This window comes from Bactrocera latifrons, unplaced genomic scaffold, assembly GCF_001853355.1.
Source record: "Bactrocera latifrons isolate USDA-ARS-PBARC rearing strain unplaced genomic scaffold, ASM185335v1 scaffold_202, whole genome shotgun sequence".
Lineage (NCBI taxonomy): Eukaryota > Metazoa > Arthropoda > Insecta > Diptera > Tephritidae > Bactrocera > Bactrocera latifrons.
Window position 1 is genome coordinate 11,378 of NW_017535542.1, and position 23,161 is coordinate 34,538.

The 23,161-nt window shown below is 37.4% G+C and overlaps 1 protein-coding gene across 9 annotated transcripts in view; it reads left to right on the forward strand.

The window, feature by feature from the left end:
- The first annotated feature begins 4,437 nt into the window (after positions 1–4,437).
- Positions 4,438–23,161, forward strand: part of LOC108968098 (serine/threonine-protein kinase MARK2) — a 37,125-nt gene continuing 18,401 nt past the window's right edge. Inside the window, exons 1-13 of one of the 9 annotated variants that reach the window (XM_018931870.1) lie at positions 4,438–4,640; positions 4,742–4,941; positions 7,092–7,309; positions 7,373–7,949; positions 8,420–9,706; positions 11,941–12,969; positions 16,320–16,665; positions 16,732–16,986; positions 17,049–17,165; positions 17,243–17,366; positions 17,456–17,577; positions 17,945–17,992; positions 20,991–21,109. In XM_018931870.1, coding sequence (XP_018787415.1) covers positions 4,459–4,640; positions 4,742–4,941; positions 7,092–7,309; positions 7,373–7,949; positions 8,420–9,706; positions 11,941–12,969; positions 16,320–16,665; positions 16,732–16,986; positions 17,049–17,165; positions 17,243–17,366; positions 17,456–17,577; positions 17,945–17,992; positions 20,991–21,109 — 4,624 coding nt within the window. In that variant the 5' untranslated portion in view covers positions 4,438–4,458. Of the gene's footprint in view, positions 4,641–4,741; positions 4,942–7,091; positions 7,310–7,372; positions 7,950–8,419; positions 9,707–11,940; positions 12,970–16,319; positions 16,666–16,731; positions 16,987–17,048; positions 17,166–17,242; positions 17,367–17,455; positions 17,578–17,944; positions 17,993–20,990; positions 21,179–23,161 lie in introns of those variants that run through there. The other 8 variants (XM_018931871.1, XM_018931872.1, XM_018931874.1 and 5 more) reach the window with 8 other exon arrangements.

Genomic DNA, 23,161 nt, shown 5'->3' on the forward strand with positions numbered 1-23,161 from the left:
GCTTGCGACCGAAATATTTGTTTGCCCACGGCTTCACAGCAGCCTAAAGAACACTTTCCCGATAATATGTCGCATTTACTTTGACGCCAGGCTCGATGAAAACAATTGGAGCGCGCCTATCTGCGGTGACAGCGGCCCAAACCATAATTTGTGGCGGATGCTGCCTGCTGGTGGCCAACCGATGTCTTAGATTCTCGTATGAATGGTCGGTCAAGTAAACCCTATCGTTTTGAGAGCTTACGAATTGCTCAATTAGAAAATTTTTTCGTCAACAACAACATTCACAATGTTCGGAATTTGACCGCTTTCGGCCAAGCGAAGCAACTCGCTCTCTCAAGTCTTACTTGTTGCTGCTTCGGTGTGACATCATGGGCCTTTTGGAACTTGTAAGGCTTGACCGTGAGCTCATTTTTCAATATACGTCGGATGATTTGATTGGCACTTCGTAGTGGATTTCGCTCAAATCGCTTCTTCACCTTCTGAACCATCCCACCTCATCAATTCCATCGTTGATCACTTTTTTGCGTCCACTTTTGGCAAAACGCTTTTGTACACTTGTGAACAGAACTCCGAACTGTCACTAAGCAAATTTATAAACAGCTGATTCCAGTGCGACAGCTGCGCGAACGTTGTCTGAAGTTGGTTACACTTCGAGTGCGCTATATGTTATAAATGTGTGTTCTGCATAATTTCGTCGTCCCATTACTTTGGATAATAATCATTGCAAAATTTTATGAAGATGTACGATAACTATGTGCTATAATGATCCGACATGGGAGCTTTCGACAAATGAGCGGCTTTTTGTGGAGAAAAGAACGTGTATAAAATTTTGGATCGATAACTCTAAAACTGAAAGACTAATTCGCTTATACACAGGGCGACGAACATAGCTAAATAGAGGCAGCTTGTTTTCAAGGGCTCCGCCGTTTCCTTTTCGGTGTTGCAAACTTCGTGCCAAATTTAAGGGTATCTGTTCGGGGTATAATACAAAATAACAGACTCTATTCAGACTCTTTAACTGTACAAAAAAATTATACTCTTTGTTGCTAGTTTCCAGATTGTAAATTAATTCATAAAAGTAGGGATTGTGATCTTGGTTTTAAGATTATTGAACAAATATGTTATATTATATTTAGTCAATTATCGGTTTGTTAGTGGAAAAATTTATTTTTCCTGTCATGATTAGGGGTCTGGCAGACTTTTCCCCGTATACGAGCATCATGTAAAAGATTCTCGGGCTTCTTACCGAAAAATGCAAAAATAGGAAAATAAAGACCACAAAATGTACTGATTTACTCAATGAAAATCTTGCTGTCATTTCAAAATTCGTATCGAGTACTTAGAGAAAATGATGCCGACAAATTCCCAGAAATCAGTACAGTACCAATGAAAGTGAATGGGGAAACATCTACGACAAAATTATTTTATTGTGCAAAATATGCTGACTTCCAGATTCGACAAGCAAATATGAGTACCAAGTGAGGCAATCTTCCCAATCATCTGTAAAATTTTCGGATAATCTTCGAAAACACATTAAGGAACAGAGAACGTGGTTTCATAGAATCGAAAAATAATGAAACACGAGAGCAGATCGCTGCTGGTTCTTAAAAAAGATTGTCAACTAGAAATCGTAAAAGCAAAAACTCATAGAAGACCTTTTTCCCTCTGTTTACTTTGATAAATAGTTATTTAAAAAAAAAAAAAGAAAATAAAAACAAATTGACTTTATAAATAAATACAGATGTACATACATATGTATGTAAGTTATTATGTTTCTTGTTTCCTGATTTTTGCATTATAATATGGAAACAAATATTAAATGCGAGTAAATCTTCTACAATCAGGTTGTATATTCACGAATTCTGGGCATAAATGTATTCAAAATCGACCTTATATTTAGGAAATCCACAATTAGTTTAACGGGACAGAAAATGTGTTTAGTAAGTAAATATAGAAGATAAACATTTAGCCATACAACAAAGCTTTTATGAATCTTACTTCTGAGGCCTTGTATCCGTTGAAACAAAAAGCGAACAAGTAGAAGTCGTTGGGACCAAATCTGCAGAGTATGGCTGATGCATAAGCCATTCATGCAAATTTTTATCGTTTTACTGATTCGTAAAACAGTTCGGTTGTGATGGAACACATATTATATTATACAGAGTTTATATATACTCAAGTATTCATGAGCTACTAAGTGAAGGTTAGACTGTGCAAAAACACAACAACAGCGAATATTCGAAAGTTCATTGGAAAGTAGTAGCTTTGCGTTGCTTCTCACAACTTGGTATTACATCAATCGAAATCAAAATATCAAGATTTATATTATATCTTAGTTTCTTTAGGTAATACCAAGAGAGTTACAATTTTTAGAAAACTGTGAAGGATAAAACTTGATCTTGATGAGTAAAAACCCTCCACATTATATAATCTTTTACATAAAATTGTACTTTCCTTACCACTTATGCTCAGTTCGCATCGTCAAAGTCAGTGACGCAAAATGGAGAAAAGTATTTCAAATAGCAAGAAGCTGCCAATTTCAAATATGGTGACATTCTCCTCCACTTGACTGGCATCACAGGATTTCACATACTTGCCAAATTGGCTATCATACTACTACTACTACGGCGACAATCATTTTCACTGACTTTGACATAATGAAAACCGTTATATATTATATGTATATAACATACATAACTTTCTTTTGGCATACAATGTAAGCAACAGCAGATCGCTTGGCCGGGGAGATGAATACAAAACATATTAGATGATATTAAAGTGTGCTCTACGAGTATATCGAGAAAAAACAGAGCAACTTTTAATTTAATGGAGCATGTTTATTATCATTCGTTATTTATTTTTTGAAATAGAGTTGAACGTTTTATAATCGTTATTCAGCCGCAAGTCTTTCCATGATGAAATGCCAAAAAAATACTGAATATAAATAACAAAACAGCTTGACACGCTCTGTCAAAACAAAAAACACAAAAACAGCACAAAAAAAAAAAAAAAAAAAAAAAAAAATCATATCATTCGTATGTTACTCCAGTTAAAGGTAAAGTTACGATTTGAATTATATGAGAGAGGATCATGAAAGCTGATGGTTAAATGTCTGCTAGTTCTTGGAAAACCAGTGAACCATATCTAAAAAGAGTCGATAATGATCTAAAAACTAATAATGAATATTTACATACATGTATGCTACATATGCTATCATCTTTCAATGATAACGATATTACTGAATATCATATTGCTTCCGCCGGTAGAATTTTCATTTCAGCAAATACCGGAAAAATTGTTTTCTATTTGATTTGTTACATATGTATGTAGATACACCTATACCTATATACAGTAGATTTATGCCCACATGTTATTTGTATCTGAGGTATAAATATGTAGACATGACTTGTAAGTTTAAATATAACTCTATGCTAGTGACTTGCATTACTCATGTCCGTAAAGTTTTAGTGGAAACTTCAAAAAAGAGGGTGCATTATTTTAAGTCTACATGCAAATAATGAATAATTTTGTGGTGAAGGAACTACATTTTTAGATGCATTCCTTCAGTACATTCCAATATAAATACCAAATTAATAAAAAATCCATTGCCGATTGATAGCTTATATCGTTCATAATACTGCCAAAAGTCGAGCAAAGAACTCACATTGATCCTGCCATACAAACTGATCGATCGAAATCAAAATAAAGATCTCCGGTGAAGCAAATAATAGTTTTGTTTCAGCCGAAGCTAACATGTTTGTCTAAAAAATTAAAAACTTTTAATGTTTTTCTGCAAAATATAATATAACTTAAAATAATTATTGAAAAAATAAAAAAAAAAATATTAAAAGGACACCCCTAATACAACCTATGTACGTCTACTTAGTACATTACATGCTTCTGCTCTTCGATTTACAACCTGCGCATGCTGCAGAGTTATGATTTAGACCAAGTGACTTAAGCTTCCTGGCACACTTGGCAAGCTTGTCACCGCTTGTTCCGCTGAATGCTTTTCAAATGCAATACTTTGCTTTGGGGCTATAAAGTTGCCATAATGAGCTCAATAACTCACTGCAAAATGAGGCACATACACCATTACGCAGATGTAAGAGCACAAACTTATGTATATAATCCAACAATAACAAATACACATTTTACTGTTATTGTTATCCTTTCGAATGTGGAGCAAATAGCACTTTCTACACACTGCTGCCACCATCTCATCCCACTTGCATTGCGGTTTTTAGGAGTGTGTACGTGAAACATTGTACTTTAAGTTTAAGTTTTTGCTCTTCCTATTATTTTATGGATTTTTTTTTGCTTTTGATTTATCTGCAACTTGGCTGTCTACTTTTAAATATTTTATGTTTTATTAAACTCTTGTTGAATTGGTTATTTATGTCTTACTCTTTACTTTGCTTTGCTCTTTGCAGTGCACTCCACAGTTAAAGCACTAAAATGGTGATAAGCAATCCGGATGCAATGGCCGCCGCCGCCACCACGAACAATACAGCTGGCGATGCGGTTGATTTGGCACATCCATCGGGTATTCCACGTGATAGAATCGATAATATAATGAGCGGTATCTCAAATACGGGCGATGTCAAAATGAATAACCACCGAAAAAAGCTGCGTCAGAGGTGAGTTCGATGCTGATAAGAACTTTTGGCATTTTGAGTAGCTTTTCATGTGTTTATATAACGTCTAATGAACCTTGTTATTTCACTGTTCTTGCCTTTAGGTTTGATATTATTAAAAAGTTAGGCCAGGGCACATATGGCAAAGTGCAATTAGGTATAAATAAAGAAACCGGCCAGGAGGTGGCTATAAAAACTATAAAAAAGTGCAAAATAGAAGCTGAGGCGGATTTGGTGCGCATTCGTCGTGAGGTGCAAATTATGAGCTCGGTGCAGCATCCCAATATCATACACATATACGAAGGTAAGCGAAGCCTTTATTTCATATTTAATACATACAATGTTTTTTTTTTTATATTAAACTAAGTAAGGAAGTGCTAAGTTCACAAGACCATATACGTCCGCGATTTTTAAAAGTTGCGTGGTCAAATATCTAAGCATCAGTATGACTTTATAAGGGGAAGGTCATTCAATTCATATAAAATTTAAGTATGCTGAAGAAAACATTTTTTAATGTTACTTCAGACTGCACAGATTGAAATCTATAATAAAAATATGTAGTATATGGAGACTATGGTGACTATAGTATTTCATATACTTTCATTTAATTTCACACGATACTACAGTATGTCGGAGTGAATAACTTACGGACCGGTATATATCAAGATCAAAAATGATGCTTACTAGACCATTTAACTGTGCGCGAAAACCGAATCGAAAAATGTTATGGAAACGGTGCTTAAAATGTTGACATATCGCTGATCTGGGGAATATGTTTCTGGGCGATAATTCTCTTCTGCTTATAAATCCGGTTCGATGTACGACGAATTGCTTCACGAAGATGTTTCAAGTAGTATTGCTTATTGAGTGTTTAACCTTGCGGAACGCGTGAAAAACATCATAGTAATCAATGAATGAGTCTGATTTGAATATCTGTCCAAAATTAAAGAATTTTTAATAGTTTTAGTGAAAAGTAGGCGCATACCTATTTGTCGATTTTCACCGTAACATAAATATGGGATGAAAACAGTAGGTGCCAAATTTGGTTCAAATTGGTCCAATAATTATGTATTTAGGTAGGTAGTTTCACCTAAAAGTTGGCGATATTAAGCCCCAGGCCATTATTGGTAGATGACAATGCTAGTAGCTTTGGTCCTGTCGAAAAGCTTTTGCAACAGTCAATCAAACAAGGCTACTAGAAGATATTGAACAACCTACGCTCTATCCAGAACTAAAAAGATGGATCATGAGACATCTGAGCAGTCTGTAACATACGTAATATTTCAAGCTCAAAACTCTTTGTTAAGAAGAATTAAGCGGGGAGTGCCGCAGTTTGGTTATTATTGTTGTAGCGGCACAAAACATTACTGAAGCAATTTCGAGGAATGGTGCCGAGTCGCCAAATAAAAGTCTGGGTCCGTTCTGGTTTCTTAGACCCGACTCTAGATGTACTCTCATCTTACTGTTTAACTTTTCTGTCTCAAAACTACTGAAATCACCAGATGGAGCTCTCCACCACCTCATATTGAGATGATTATAAGGTATTGACGTCAGGCAATGGAATTTTTGGCATATGTTCAAAAGTAAATAATTATCTTACCGATCTTTCACACTCTTTCCCCACTAAATCCACAGCGCCCATATTTCAAGAACTGGACAAAAGTGCACAGACCGTCATCTTAACAAAACAAGCGATGACGTTAAAATTCTGGCCATCATTAGTCTCAAGAGTGTAGGTGTTACACTTACACTTGAACTTTGCTGTTTTTCGTCAGTCCGCATAGAACGCGATTATTGCCAAAATACTGCGTCGCTAATCGGTAGTACCTGGGAAAAAGACAAAGACACATTGTTGCCAAAATGCAAGGCAATTGGAAGACAGATCCTCAATTGCATATAAGAGCTTAAGTTGCTCTGAGAATCTATTGTGAAACTCGCGCAACTTTATTCTGGATATTGTAGCAGGTTAAACTACTACCTATCCATAATTGACCCCGACATTCCAAATATATGTCCTATGTGGAATGAGTACCCGCATGACATTTATCTTTGCATACCTAATGAACCCAACTCATTGAACACTGCTCTCCTTATGATTCGAACCTGAACAGATCGAACAGATCGTTTCATTGCGCTTCCGTTAGATGGCTTCGACGACAACCAATCTCTACCACCCCAGCGGGAATTGAGTAACCGTTACAAAAATAACAACTACTGCCCTGAATAACGAGACTCGTCACATCTCCATTGGCTTCATTCTGTATTTATCTTTAAATATACATATATTATGTTTTAACAGAATTTGGTAAGCACGTTTCACCAATATATTTGGCCACCGTCCGAACTTAGCTTTTATTTACTTCTTTTATGAATAAGATATTTTTACTAGATGTTTCTTTGTAGTCCGTTAACCGATAGGAATTTAAATATCTACGTATTTCTTTTATCTTGCAGTATTCGAGAATCGTGAGAAGATGGTGTTAGTTATGGAATTCGCCGCAGGCGGTGAACTGTATGATTATCTCTCGGAACGTAAGGTGCTAACTGAAGAAGAGGCGCGTCGCATATTCCGCCAGGTGGCTACGGCTGTTTACTACTGTCATAAGCACAAAATTTGTCATCGTGATTTGAAGCTGGAAAATATACTACTTGATGAGCATGGCAATGCAAAGGTTAGCGAGCGCAACTTAACCTTACATTTACATATTTCCATTACATTTCATTTATATTTTCAGATCGCCGATTTTGGTCTATCGAATGTGTTCGATGAACAAAACTTACTATCCACATTTTGCGGTTCGCCGCTTTACGCCTCCCCCGAAATTGTTGAAGGTACTCCCTACCAAGGTCCAGAAGTCGACTGCTGGTCCCTTGGTGTGCTCCTCTACACTCTAGTCTATGGATCGATGCCATTTGATGGTTCCAATTTTAAAAGACTTGTTAAGCAAATCAGTCAAGGTGATTACTATGAGCCAAAGAAACCATCGCGTGCCTCAACGCTCATACGTGACATGTTGACGGTGAGTCCACGCAAACGTGCCACGATTGAACAGATCTGCGCCCATTGGTGGGTCAATGAAAATGATAATGTCTCATGCTTGGACTTGGCTGAAGAGCTAGCGACACAAACACCGGTGCGTTTGGATGTCTTGTTGTCGTTGACGCCGGCCGCTGTGACGGCCGATCAATTGGTTGTGCCATCCGCTGATGCGGGTAAAGGAGACCGCGTGCCACGAAGCCATTCGGTGGGATCGATACGTGATATGGGCGGCAACACGGAAGCTGAACGCAGAATATTGGACATGGTGGCTGGTAGGTTGATACAAAACGATTTTATGTAAACATAAATGCAATTTAGGGAATTCAGCAGAGCTTGTAAAACGTAAATAGATGTTTTTGTTTGGATACATAATCTAGATTGGCGTCTTTTACAAGCTCAGCACTCGAATATTTCTTTAAAGTTTCCACATTTTGCATACATCTACTTGTATGTGTGTATGTATTTAGTAGCTGCAGTTGTCCCATTGTCTGTAAATAGCTGATAACTGTCTTTTCCTATCCTTCATGTGTCTCAACTATACTCTTCACTTTCATTTCTGCGCTCCTCCGAACCAAACTTATTCATATATACTGTATATTACTAAAAACACAATTTCTTACATTGAACTCTGCCCATGTACACATTCAAGTGGACTAAACTTGTGTTTCCATCATGTAATAACCCATAATTCATCGCATCTCATTTTCTCTCTCTTTTTCCACATATCTCTCTACCACTCTAGCTGGCGGCGAAGCAGCACTCATGCCATCACCAACACGCACAATCACACCCACGCAGAGCCCAGTGCAGAGTAAACGCAAACTAGAGACCACAGTCTCTACAGAGAACGCACATGGTGCGGCGCTCAAGAAGAAGGATAAACTCGGCAGCAGCTCAATGGTACTCGGAGACTCTAACCTGCCACGACCACAAGAAATACCCATGGAGACGGAGGAGGACGAAGCGGCAGAGCAGGAAATTGACGACGAACCATCGGGAACAGGCAATACGATTCCATCGAGCAGCTTCTCCCAAAGAGATATGGAAATGGTGGGTGATCTATGTGAACAACTGATTACGGAAGAGCCAAAGTCGGCGATCGCTACACCACTGACAGAAAGTAGCGCGCCTGTAACACCTACACATGGTGGGGTGCCGCGCCAAAAGACGATCAGCAAGCTAGAATCGTTGGAGGAGGCGCCTGAAGAAAAGGACGCCACCAAAGTTATTAAGAAATTCGTCAATAAGCACAAAACTGCTGATTTGGTGAATGCCATCGGTCAGATAACACCCACGGCTGAGAAAACCAGCGAACAGTCTACGCCCGCATCAGCTACAACAACAACCAATAATGCCAAAAGTGCAATCGCCAAACCAACAGCTGGTGCGGCAGCCGCCAATAACGTCACACCAGCGCCCTTCGTGCGCAAATGCAGTTTGCAAGATGAAGGTTCCTTGAGTAAGTTCAATGCCGACCGGCGAAAGTCACGTGTGCTCGAAACCACCGAAAAGTTACAGCAAATGAACACCGGAAACGCTACCGGTGGCGGCAGTGAGAAACCCAAAAAGTTCAGCATACCCGGCGTGAGCGTCGGCAGCTTCAAGAAAGAATTCGAACGTAAAGCCACAAATCCGCCAGTACAACAAGGTCCTACACCAGGTGAGTTACGCGCAATGGAAGAGGTGGCGGCTGCGGCTGCTGCCGCCCAAGAATTGGAGGCCGAAGATCAATCACCAACAGCTGACAGCGCGCAACAACCCACAACACCCGTGCCAACAGATCATATTGAGTCTAGCGATTCGAAAAACTCCGTTGCATCCTTGTCACTAGAAGACGCGCGTCGCTCCATGGAGAACTCAATTGCATTGCTGCGTCAGGCGCAAAGTGAATCCTCAAAAGAAGTGGATCAGCTGTGCGCACAAACAGAGAACATCGAAGTCAGCGAAGCCAGCAGCCCAATAGTGGCGGCCGAACGCGAGCGGAAGTTGAAGAATGCGCGCGCCATTATCGGAAATGCCATCCAGCCAGGTAAGTGCGAAGCGGACACTCCTAAAGCCTTCGTAGTAATTCAAACAATAACAAGTAATGCTAATGCCGGAATGTGTTAAACCAAACAATTGAAAAACGTTATGCAGTAGTACTCTACTTCACATGCTTGCCAGTAATGTGCTTTGAATAACTATATGGGAGTTCTAACCAAAATTGTCCAAAAGTTTATAACAAGTTCTCTAAGTTTACAAGATAAACTTAAATTGTTTTGCATGCAGTCGCAACTTTTGTAAAGCGAACGGTTTACACCGTGAACCGTTAGATAACAGCAACAGCATTCTTGATTTAGTGTGTCTTTATTTAATTGAGGAGCGCGAGTTGGACTGCTTTACTTAAAAATTCCTTAGACTGTCCTTCCGCTTACCTCGCTGTTAATTTCACTTATTACAATTCTAATTAAATATAGCTGTGCTCTCTTCTCTTGCTAAAACTTAACCTTTTGGAAGAGGAATTGAGAGATGCATATACTATAAACTGTATCCCGATTTAGGAATTTAAAAACTCTTAAGAGGTCAGCCCAGTCTAGAGCTCATAAGATGTGGCTTGGATTTGTTTCTGGGTATTATTAATACACCCTGTATAAGGGATGCTATTTCAAGCTCCTTGCATACAGCAGCAAACGAAACCATTAATTTTCGCAAAAGGCAGAAGAACAGCTGGTACGATGAGAAGTACCGTGTCGCAGTGAAGAATACTGCTTACCTCGCAACGTTACAATAGAATATGGGCAGACGAAAGCATGCACGCCAATGGGAATTTATGTGTGCTCTGTCCAGTCCACAAAAAGGAAGACTCCACAATCTGTGCCAATTACTGCGGGATAAGTCTGCTAAACAGCGCGTATTATTTTTTATCGAGCATACTATGTCAAAGATTAAAGTCCACGGTCAAGAAACTGTTTGAGCCTTATCAGTTTGGCTTCAGATCTGGAACTTTGGCAATTGACCAGATATTTACCATGCGCAAATCTTGGAAAGAGACACACACCACACAGGCGACTCCGTATCGTGCGGCTTCTTGAATCTACTGCTAGAGAATATAATTCGAGGTGCCGAACTTAATCGACCAGATACAAACCTCTGTAAGGGTATACAGCTGCTGGCGTATGCCGTGATATTGATATCATTGGCCTCAACAACCATGCCGTTAGTTGTGCTTTCTCCTGATTGGACAGAGAAGCGAAGCGTATGGGTTTGGTAATGATCGATGCCAATCTCCTGTCATCAAAGAAACAGTCGGCGCATTCGCGACTTGGCTCCCACGTCACTGTTGACTGTCATAACTTCGAAGTCGTAGATTTTTTCGTCTACCTTGGAACCAGTATTAACAGTTAATCTCGAAGTCCAACGCAGAATTAGTCTTCCCTACAGGTGCTACTTCGAACTGAGTAGGTGATTGAGAGTTAAAGTGCTCTCTTGACGAGCAACGACTCAGTACCATCGTCCACCATCGTCTATTACGAGTTTTCGAAAGAAATGTTCTGCGGAAGGTTTACGGTCCTTTGCGCGTTGGCCGTGGCAAATATCGCATTCGATAGAACGATGAGCTGTATGAGATATACGACGACATTGACATACTTCAGCGAATTCAGATTTCAGAGAGAGCCGCTAAGCTGCCTAGATCATGTCGGTAGAAGAAGCTATGGGTAAAGTTACCATTACAATTTTGGGGGGATACGTCCGATACTCCGACGCATTTGAAAGTTGTATGTATATGGATAGGGATTTTTTTCTATTCTGTCATTTGATGGCTCTAAAAGGTGTTTTAAGACATAAAAATTCGATTTCCACATTCTAGACTGGCCTCACCTCGTTAGAGTAAAATGAAGAAACGAACGACAATTTGATTTTGCCTTAGAACTCCTATATTTTCTTTCACCGCACGGCATTTCATACTTACCGAAGACTTGGTATTAAAATACTAAAAATAATAGGTATTTTTCAAAATTTATAAAAAATCCACATGCAATATTTTGGCCCATCAATCATACAAATTCGTCTGCTTCGACATAAAAAAAAAAATACTTTTAGTACATTCATTTTGCGTTCGTTTATCACTGTTAAGTACTTCCATACATTCCACAAACACATACACTTACTACATATAATTTCAAAACGACAGTCGCACACTCACACTCACTCAAACCGACACACACACACACACTCACACGTACGTTCATTTGCATCATCTCATCATTGGTTCATCTATTTTAGTTATACGCAGGCCACCATCACAACCATCCTTTGGCAACGGCGGCGGGGGCTACGGTCAAATGCGTGCAGCCAGTGGCGGTTTTATTGGTTTTGGCAGCAGTGGCAGCGGCAGCATGAACGGCATGGGTGGCGACAGCGGCTGTGGCTTCATGGGCGGCTACGCTCCATTTGGCAGCGGCAGCGCCGGTGGCTTTGGCTGCGGCGTCGTTGGCATCGGCAACAACAATGTGGTTGGCAGCCATGCACCACCGCCGCACATGTTCGCGTACAATATGAGCGCCGCTCCTCAGACACCGCCGCCTCTGTTGACATCGAATGCAAATGCAAATGCGAAGGCAAATTCAAAATCGAACGCGAATGTGAATGCAAACGTTGCCCTCGCCGCTGCACGGCAGCACATTATGGGTCGTTTGGCAGCTACGGCTACGGCTGGTGGTCAGAATGAGTTCCAAAGCGAGTTTTCACCGTCCAATTATTTCATACAGTCACCTCCCTCCACTCCCTCTCCCCTGTATAATAGCAGTAATGCGAATATCCAACCACACCTTCATCACCAACAATCACAAGAACATCAACACTATTCACAACAACAACAACAACAAAAACAACTGAGACAAGCACAAGCACAGCCCAGTCAATATCAAGCTACTAATTCTTTGCCACAATCAACACAAAATCAACTCTTGCAATTCCAACAAAGACTACAACAATTACAACAACAAAGACAGAGACATCATCAAACGCTAATAGAGCAGCAAAAAGAATTTGAATTAGAACAGCAGCAACAGCAACAGCAACAACAACAACAACAACAACAAAAATACCAAAAACAAGCATTTCCCCAACCATTATTGCAACAATATCAAAATAAACAAGCTCACAGCATGTCAATGCCACACACACTAGCCGCATCTGCCACTGCCACTGCCGCCAACGTCAAAAATACCGCCATTTCCTCCACCGCCGCCACCGCGAATAGTGTGCCAAAACCGTTTTATAATGCACCACCTCCTTCGATATTCTACAAATGTAAGTTTAGTTGTCGTTCGTTCGCCCGTTCGTTCGTTTCTTAGTTCGTTAGCTGGTTCGCTCGTTCTTTCTTATACTCTTTTGTTTTTTTTTTTTCGTTTCTTTCTGCTCTTTTCTTATTTAAGCCTTTTTGTTGTTGTTATTTCCTTTTCGAAATTTATGATTTCCAAAATTGTAGATTTATTTGAAATATATATATTGTTTTTGTTGTTTTTCCGTTTGTTGCTTCTTTTTGTTTAACCATAAATACACATATAAACACAGGGTTTTCCAATAAGAGTGCCATGATTTCTTTTCAAAAAAATACAGTAATTATTAAGGAAACTCAAAGGCTTTTTTAATAAAACAAAAACGGTTTGGGACCTCGATGAAGTTCTTTATCTCGATTTCTTTTGCATGTCCACTAAGGACTCGCTTGAAGAAGTGGACCCAATTTTCGACGGTTTTCAAGTATGTAAATCGGCCGATACTGCTGAAATTCCACTTTCGATATTCGTACGGCGTTCATAAGTCGTCGCTGGCTTGTTGGCATAGACCATAGACCATAGAAGTAGCGCAACAGGGAACAGACCAATGCGTCAAATCGCACGACCTTGCCGACCAATTTACTGGGCCATTTCGTGAGTTAATGCATTCACCAAACTTGATTTTCAATAAATCGATTGTGATATTCACTGTGTGAAAACACATATTGTTCAAGTCCATATCATCCAATTCGGTCAAGAAATAATATTTTATCATTGAGCGGCCATTCCCATTGATCATTCAGCCAAAAATGAGCCTCACTGTTGAAGATGATTTCAATGAAAATCCTGATCCGTTTGAAGTTGAACATATGTACGACGGTTCTGGTAGGCAAGCGGCTTCAGTTCTGACGCCAATTTGACCTTGTTAGGATAAAGGCTAAGATCTTTTCGCAAAATTCGCCATAACGCCGTCACATATATGCCCAACGCTTGAGCACAACGTGCTAGAGACTGATTTGGGTCTTCCTCAATTAAGGCGCCATCGGCAGCAAATTTCTTAACACTACGGCCTCTTCTTAGTCTCACTGACACGGGAACATTTTGTGCTGTGACTGTGGATTAAATTTTTCCACTAGGCGCTAAAATGTTGATCTGACAAAACGATTATGACGACAATAAATTGGAAGTAGCGTTCTTAAAGTTGAGGCCACAGACTCAGAATTTCGGCAGTAAATTTTAATAATTTTGATTCGTTGTTGGGGCGTATATCCTTCTATGATCAAATGGCAAGCCTTACTGAAGAGAAATGTCAAAGGAGTCCCTACCGATCTACTTTTGTAGCGTCCTTATAAAAAAAATCTGTATATCATCATTTAATTGGCCTCGATGACTTCTTTTGCGGCAACGAAATCGATGAATCCATTTTTCGAGTAGTTTTTCCCCTAAACCAAGGCGAATGTCAAGAATATTATGTTCAATATTGACTTCGAAATCTTGAAGAGGATCTGGTTAATTGCTAAATTCCGATGACTTCAGATAACCCCACAAGAAGTAGTCAAATCATAACGTGTTGGAGGTCATTCAATGTCACAGTTTCTTCAAAAATCTAATCTCCAAACTTTTCTCGAAGTAATTCGGTTGTTGCAAGTGGTATGTGGCACATAGCCCCGTCCAATTGCGGCCATAAAAGGTTGGATTTCGTCGAAATAAAATCAGCAAATTCACAACTTTTACGGTGGCCGCATGGTGTCAGTTCTTGAGTGAGAACAATTTTATATGTGGTTATATTGTTGTTGGAGATAGTACCAATTCTTGAGAACATCTTGGAATTGATAAATTACGGTCTTCAGCAACATTTGCCTGAACGACAACAATATTTTCATTACTTAGAGCGGTACTTTGTCTTATATAATAGGCACAGAAAATATATGCTCGAAATTTTCAGCAATTCGTCGAATAGCAAGCATTGGAGGACGAGTATTACGACCATAAAATAGCAAAAGCGCACGAAAACTTGCAATTGGAGAATGTTTATTTTGATAATAACATTGAATAATTTGTAAACATTGATTTTTCCAAAATGATATTGCAAACATTACTGAATAAAAATAACGGAAATTACAGATCATGATATATAATATTAAAAATGGCCGAAATGAGACTCTGAAATCATATCATCCTTATTGGAAACCCCGATACATCTCGCAATGCAAAGCTTCTCAAAAAACACCCAGGTTTTTTTTTTTAATACATACAGATGGTATATAAAACGAGGGGTTGTTTAGTATTGCTCTCCTATTTCGGTTTGCTCTTCGTAGAAAATTGGCGCTATCCATATTACATAATCCATAGATCCTTAGAAATTATTTGAATATCCTTGGAGTAGTATTTTCCCTTATTTGTGCGTTTATATTTTTATGCTGCTATTGTGGGTGTTGTTTGGAAACAGTCGAGAGTAAACAAACAGTATTATTTTTTTTAGGCTAGGTTTACGGAAAAATTGTAAGAGAAAAAATCGTAAATTTTAAATGGAATGACTTAATTCTGTTGCGAATTTCATTTCGACAAATTAACTGTTGTTCGGAAAAATAGTGAATATCGCCATTACGACTCCGTTCCCACGGGTCTACGAAATCCGAAAGCCTCTCATTTATATCCGACAAGCTTTTTTAAGCATTGAATATTTCCTGATCCCACACATTTACCACAAGTATTACTCTGCGAAACTCCCTTAAGCTCTGAGTTTCGAGGGTCTTTTAGCTAATTAAAAACATGTCTGGTACATTTTCTGGGCTTGAAAAAATAAAATAAAAATTAAAAATTAATTAAATGTATTCTTATTTTATTTTGTGTAATCGGAATATGCATATTTCTTTAACTAATTGTTGGAATACGAGCACAATAGCTCTTCAGAAATATAACCTAAATGTTTACCTTTACTTGTCGGAATCCTCAGCAACGGCCTCCAAAAAAATTGGCGTGTACATTTGCTAAAATAACATATTTTTATTCATGTATTGCCTTTTGTAAAACTTTTTCACACCTTACTGTAACTTAATTCTGTGTACAATACGGTCCAAAACAAAAAAATATTCCAACCCTTGGCACACTCTGCGAAATTACTGGTAACTTATTCGTTATTGATTTCCCACTTTCATGCAATAGGTTGGTGTAGTATGTCCCCTCACGCCCCTCACATGTTTGTAAGTTCAATTTTATTTTCGCACATTTCATTCATACGCTTATTTCATATCGCTTTCTCAATATTCATACTAATCATAACCATTTCGCACACATTGTCGCTTCGGCACACAGTACAGTTATTTGCTGAACCTTTTACTATTATGTTCATCATCGTATTCTTATACACTCCCACACACACAGCATCACCGGGTGGCGGCGAGCCGAACAACACCGTGAAGACATCCACCGCTACCATAACACTGAAATCAGCCACATTGCCGCGCCGTAAACCGAGCGCCAAAACGGAAATCCAATTAGAAATAAAGCCACGTATTGTCGAACAACCGAATATGCGTTTCACAACGGAAATGCAGCATCCTGTCGCCGATTTGCGCAGCGCGCCGCCGCGTGAGGGTCCGGCGCCCTACAGTCCCATCAAGACGATGTTGAATGCGCGCGCCACAAGTCTTGAACCTAAGGAGCACATTATACCCATACAGCGCCCGCAAGTGCCCTATGCGCGCACAACATCCAATACAACAACAAGGTGAGTGCCAGCTAAGCTACAACAAATTTTTGTTGTTGCCTGCTAAAACGGCGTTTTTGCTTTAAGGTCCGGTTCACTATCGCGACAATCGACCAATGATTCTGAATCTGATACAACAACAACGGCAAATATGTCACAATCCACCGTTACGGGCTCATCACAACCGATTAAGAAGAGTCCACGTGAATTCATTATACCAATTGCGATGGAGGGCGGTGGCTTCATAACACCGCGCGAGGGCAGCATTGAACCATCAGAGTCTAGTCATACCGCCTCGAGTCGTTCGACCTTCAATCGACTGCGACCAACTCGTCGCATTGGGTATGTTTAGCAATAAGTTGTCGTGTTTAAATGTATGCGTGTACTAAGCGCTTTATTTGCAGCAGTTCACTGCTTAACGATTCTGGCATCGACGATAATTCGCCATTCCAGAAGTTCCGCACCTCGTCCGGCACCAGGGAGGTCGATGAGGAGCCACGTTTCACGCTGCACAGGTTAAGGTAGATGCACACGCACGTTTGCGACACTTAAATGTGGCGAATAATTTACTCTTTCTTTTCTTCATGGCAATATGTAGAAGCTCTAGACCGGTGAAGAAACTTAGTCAGGAGAATGATTCACAAAGTTCCGGCGAAGAAGATGACGATGATGGCTTTGAAATTCTCACCGCTGAAAATCTCTTCTCCACGCTACTACAACGAGTACATTGCTCCCATTTGAAACATTATGAACTATCTACTAAATAATTTTTTTTGTTGCTTTTTTTTTTTTCTACTTCAACCACGCTTAGGTGCACGCTTTGACACATCGCATGAATGTCGATAAAGATTTAACTGCAGGCTTTTCGAATTCAGGCCGTCTGCTGAGCAATATGCGGCATGGTCCCTTCTGGAATCAAGAACCTTTTGGCAGGTGAGTTCGCCGCGAGTTGTATTTTGTATTTTAAGGTTATGTTTCTTTTTTTGTGTAAATAACTAATTTCTCTTGCATAATTAAATCGACAATTATATTAAACCTTTTCATACTTATTTCTGTTTTCATGCTGCGTGTGCTTTTGGCTAAAAAAATAACTACCAAATGACTCAAATGCAACAAAAACAAATGTTTTTTGCCCATATAACAATAACAATAATAACCATATTAAATTGCATCGAATTGAGAAAAAATAAACGACATACATATACATATGTATATGTGGCTGAAAATGTCAAATTTTTTTTTGTTGAATTTTACAACAAAAAAAAAAAAAAACCAACACATTGTTTAATTTTATGTTAAGATCTCAAGTGAGTTATACATACAGTGAAACGGTCGAAAAGAAACAAGTGTAAGTATAAGTAGAATCAAATATAAGTAGAATCAAAATTTTTTTTACTTTTAGTTTGCACTACTCCGTTAGTCCTTTATAATTTTTTTCTCTCATTCTATCTATCTTTAAGGGCTAATCTACTTGTTAGTAAATTTTGGCTTCCCATCAATGCTTAAGACTTATTAATTTTTTCATTTTCCGTTCCCACGACAGTCGGGTCTACGAAATCCAGAACGGACCCGGACTGTCAACTCGGCAGAATTCTGCCGTTCCAACAACAACAACAATTTATTTATTTTACCGTTCCCACGACAGTCGTATATAAGTATATAAGTAAACTGAACGGACCCAGAATTTTATCTAGCCGATAATTGCTTCATAAATGTTTTCTGCCGCTGCAACAACAACTTATTTTTTTTTTAATTCCGTTTTTATTTAAAAAATGTTTTGTTTGCATTTTCAACGAGTATATAAACTCATGGCGTAATAAAAACCGTTTACTCATCAATAATCAATAATTTTCCGCTTTTGAAGAACGAATTTCAAAATTAAATTAAATTAGGAAATATTTATTTTCATAAAAAGTCGAAAAAGAAAGTGTTTTATTAATTCATAAATCGTTCAGAAGTTTCGACACGTGACGCCTGTAACTCAAAAAGAGTTAGAGTTTGTTGTAGAAATAAAACTCTCAAAACAGAAAAGAATTTCAGAAAATTGAAAATCTTTGACAGGTACTAATCACGTCGTTTCGAAACCAAAATATCGAAATCATATTTTCCAAACTTACAAATCATAAAAAGTTCCTACGTGAACCTCATTTTATACCGATAACTTGAAAATCCATTTAAACCTTTGATATTTTGATCTCGTGCAGCCAAATTTTTTATGCCCCAATTATCCACTGCGGATTATTTCGATATTTTTTGACATTTTATTTATCAAAACCTGCTCTCGGGAACTTTCGTACCATTAAGACGACATTTTATTCCTTGAAACCGTATTTTTTAATCTTATTTCTATTTTTTGGACATTTTTTTATTATTTGTCGACATTCTATTTCTCAAATCTTTTCTTTCAACCGTTTTAGCACTATTTCTCGCCATATTTTTCTCAAAACTTTTATATAGTTTTATATTTCGATCGTTTTTGAAGTATTTCTCGTCATATTTTTCTCAAACCTTTTATATCTTTCTATAGTTTTCAACATTTAATTTCTTAAAGCATTCCTTCCAACTGTTTTTGAACTATTTCTCAACATAGTTTTTTGAAAACTTTTTTTATATTTCTTTTTATTTCGCAACATATTTTTCTCAAAAGTTCTTTACACCATTTTTCTACTATATTTTTCGACATTTTACTTCTCAAAACTTTTCGACCGTTTTTTTTTTTCGATATTTCCTTTCTAAAAATCATTTTACAACTATATTCTCGACATTTTAGTTCTCTAATTTTTCGTTTCGATAATTTTTCAAGTTTCTCAAATCAATTCTTGTCTATTCGTTTTTCAACTGTGTGACTTTCGTTTTTGTAATAGTTAGTTTCTCGTCCTTCTACGTTTCTACGCATGCCTTGTCTTCCACAGTATAAATCCATCATTGTATTATGCTTCTATAACGTCTATTTAAAGGTTATAATTTATGAAATCTCTTTTTTTTTTATTATTTTCTCAATTGCTATAGATCGATTTCGATTAGGCAACGAGTTAGGAGGGGTCTTGTCCGTTTTAAACGTTTAGTTAGATTTTTATTCAAGTTCAAATCACTTTGCTGCTTGTAAGTTGAAAAAATATACATATATGCCTGAAATGTGTTTGTTTTCATATAGTGATCTAGATAAGTAAATGTTCAGTAAGCGCCGGTCATAGACCCCTATGTAAACTGACTACAAAGTCAATAAATATTTTGGAGAGTAGTGGCGTTTATATGTATATGCATGAACTAGTTTCTCAGTTTTTGAGATATTGATAAAAAAAAATTGCACACGTCCAAGAAACTGCTCATTTGGCGGAACTGCCCATATCGGACCACTTTAACATATACCATAGCTGGCATACAAACTGAATGATCAATCATCAAGTTCTTGTATGGAAAACTTTTTCATTTGATAGGATATCTGCACGACATTTTCTTTGGATTATTGTCGAAGACAACGCTACAATTTCCGAAGAAATTGTTCTACTCAGACCACTAGAGCATATAACAGCTTAATAGAATAGTCCCCGGCTTACCATAGGAGTCGCCAAACCGAGCCCTGAGGGCTCCTTTTCTACCCATATAACGGCGAGGAAGCTGTGGGTGAGAAGAAGCCGTTGAAAGAGAGGCGGGTTTCTTTATGAATGAGTCAAAGCTTGGGGAGAAGGTTGGTGCAGGAAATTACTGTCAGGAGCTCAACTCCAGCCGTTAGGGTAAACATTATATATACTGCTTGGGAGTGCAGCCTCCTTCAGAGAAGTGACCATTAACATAGATAACAGGGCGGCGATACTAGCCTTGAACTCATTAACAGTGTTTTCAGGGTTGGTAAGGGTCACTAGCAATAGCTTCGAGTCTCTTTGTGATAAAACTGGTATTGGTGCTCGGTCGCAGGAAATTGTAAAGCTGATGAGCTAGCAAGGAGAAGCACCCTATCAGTAGATTGAGAACGGGTCGGTGTTCCCGTATCCTCTTGTGTTCTACGTCAAGATAGTGAGTTTCGCGGAAGTTTGGCCAGCGCTATTCCACCGGTACAAGTGAAGAGGTAGTCGGTGCCACCAAAGTTAACAATTTTTTTCGTTTAGTTTATTATTAAAATTGGATTTTCTATTCATATAAAACTCAAATGCCACTTAATCTACTCACAAAAATTATACGTAAACCTGCAATGAACTAACACAATTGCTTCGCCCAACCTTATATTAAACTTATTTCAACTCTACGCATTCTCAACTTTTCAGCACTTTTTGTATTTTCACCTAATGTAAATTTAAATGTAAATTTCTCTAACTTTTTGCTTTGTTTATCTCTCTTTCGTCTTGCAGCCGCCTCAACAGCGCCTCCGGCAATAATGTGGGCGCACCATGGCGTCATAGCATGTCACGTGATTTGGGCAACGACATGGACTCCATATTTTCACGCACTGGCGCTACACTGCCAAGAGGTGAATATCACAGATTAAAGAGTAAATTTTTAGATCAATAAACAATGAAAGTAAATAATTTACAAAAAGTTAAAACTCAGTAACGCAGTATAAACAAAAGCAAGTCAGGCAACGTACACAGTGTGTTGAAAGCAAAAACAAAAAAATTAAATATGATAACAACAAACACAGTAAAAGAATAAGCAATTCTAAGCAATAAATAAAAAGTAACCTACTACTACTACTACTACATATATACTATATTAGCGAATAGTGCACTGCAAAGCAGATGAAAATGCAAATGCAAGAAACGTTAGTGAGCCAAGCAATCAAATGTATGTAGTTGTGTTGTTAGTTCGATGTTGATTAGCTATTTGCTATATATTTGCGCTAGTTTGCCAACACGGTAGTGAAAAGAATGCAAAACTAAAACAAAAATACACACACATGCTATTTTTTTGTTGTAGTGTGCCAGCGTAAATAATGTTCTAGTTAAAATTGTTTAGTAAATGGCAAATAAAATAAAGTAATTAAATTATGAAAAACGTTTAAGCGTGCAAGTGGCCTAAAGTAAAGAAATCGTATACTTATATGTGACCTGGTCTACGAAAAGGGAGCTAACGTGCGAAAACTAGTTTTCTGGGAAACAGCTGTTAAAAAAAAAAAGCATCTCATCTTCCATCCGAATCAACTAAAAAGTGAAAATTGATTTTTTGACACCTAAGCCCCCTTTCCGTAGACCAGGTCACATATATGGAACTTGTGCAATTATGTTTTTTTGCCACTTTGGCTAACAAAAAAAAAAAAAAAACAAAAAAAAAGAAATCACGTGACAGCCAACTTGCAGTGCTTTCATTTATGAATTATTGTTTTTTTTTTGCTGAATATAATTTAATTTTGAGACAATTAAAAATCAATTTAAGCAATAAGCGAATCTAATTGAAGTAGCACGAAAGTAAGCGAATCAAATTTTTTTTTTTAATTTTTTTATTTATTTTTGTAATAATTTTTTTCTAAGAGTACTAAATTTTTTACAATTTCTTTTTAGAATTTTTATATATTTTTTATGAATCCCCAATTTAAAATTTTTTTTTTTTAAATTTAATTTAAATTTTTTTTTAAATTTTTTTAAATTTTTTTTTTAAATATTTCTATTTTAGTTTTATTTCTTTTTACATTTTTTAAATATTTTTTTAAGTTTTTAATACATTTTTTATAATTTTTATGGACATTTTTTTATAAATTTTATACATTTTTAGTTAGTGTGCCACACTTAAACAATTTTTTGTTATCAAATTGTCGCTTGAAAGGAAAAAGAATTTGCCATTACAAAAACAAAAACAAAGAAATAGTTTAGCGTTCTGAAACTACCAAAAGCCAACTTGTTGCATATTCGATTTTTTTTTAATAATAACTATAGAAAATATATATTTTTGTTTCAATAATATTTCTTTAATTAGCACAGCAGTTGTTACTTTTGTGTGGTTTAGCTATAATTTGAACTACAGTTATTCACGTAGTAATTGTAAATGTGTAACACGCCCACAAATGGTTATTAATTCAAATTTCTCTATAAAAATATGTTGAATTTTCTATTATAATTGAATTGAAGATTGTTTCTTATTTGCTTCTGACTTTTATGTTTTTATATTTATTTGACATTTCTACATAAAAATCAAAGCACCGTTTTCGTTACTTTACTCTACTACTATTTTACTATTTTTTCTTCTACCGCCTGTTTCTTAATACTGTTTAAACAATTTTGTAGTTAACTGTTAAGGAAATAAAACCTCGTATTCAAAGTTTTGTACAGCAAGTGAGTGAACATTTTAGTGAGCGGAAATGTGGCCCTGAAAGTGCCATAGTGCGGAGTTTGAGTATCGAAGGTTTGGTTGCTGAGGTGTGGTGTGCTAAGCGGAAAGGTGATGTTAGAGTGATTTTAGTTTTTTTTTATGCATGAAATAGTAAAATTAAATGAAATTATTAATTTATTTACATTATTTAATGCTTGGAAAAATTGTGTGTCATTTAAACTACTTTTATTTATAATATTTTGAAATATTATTTTAAGTC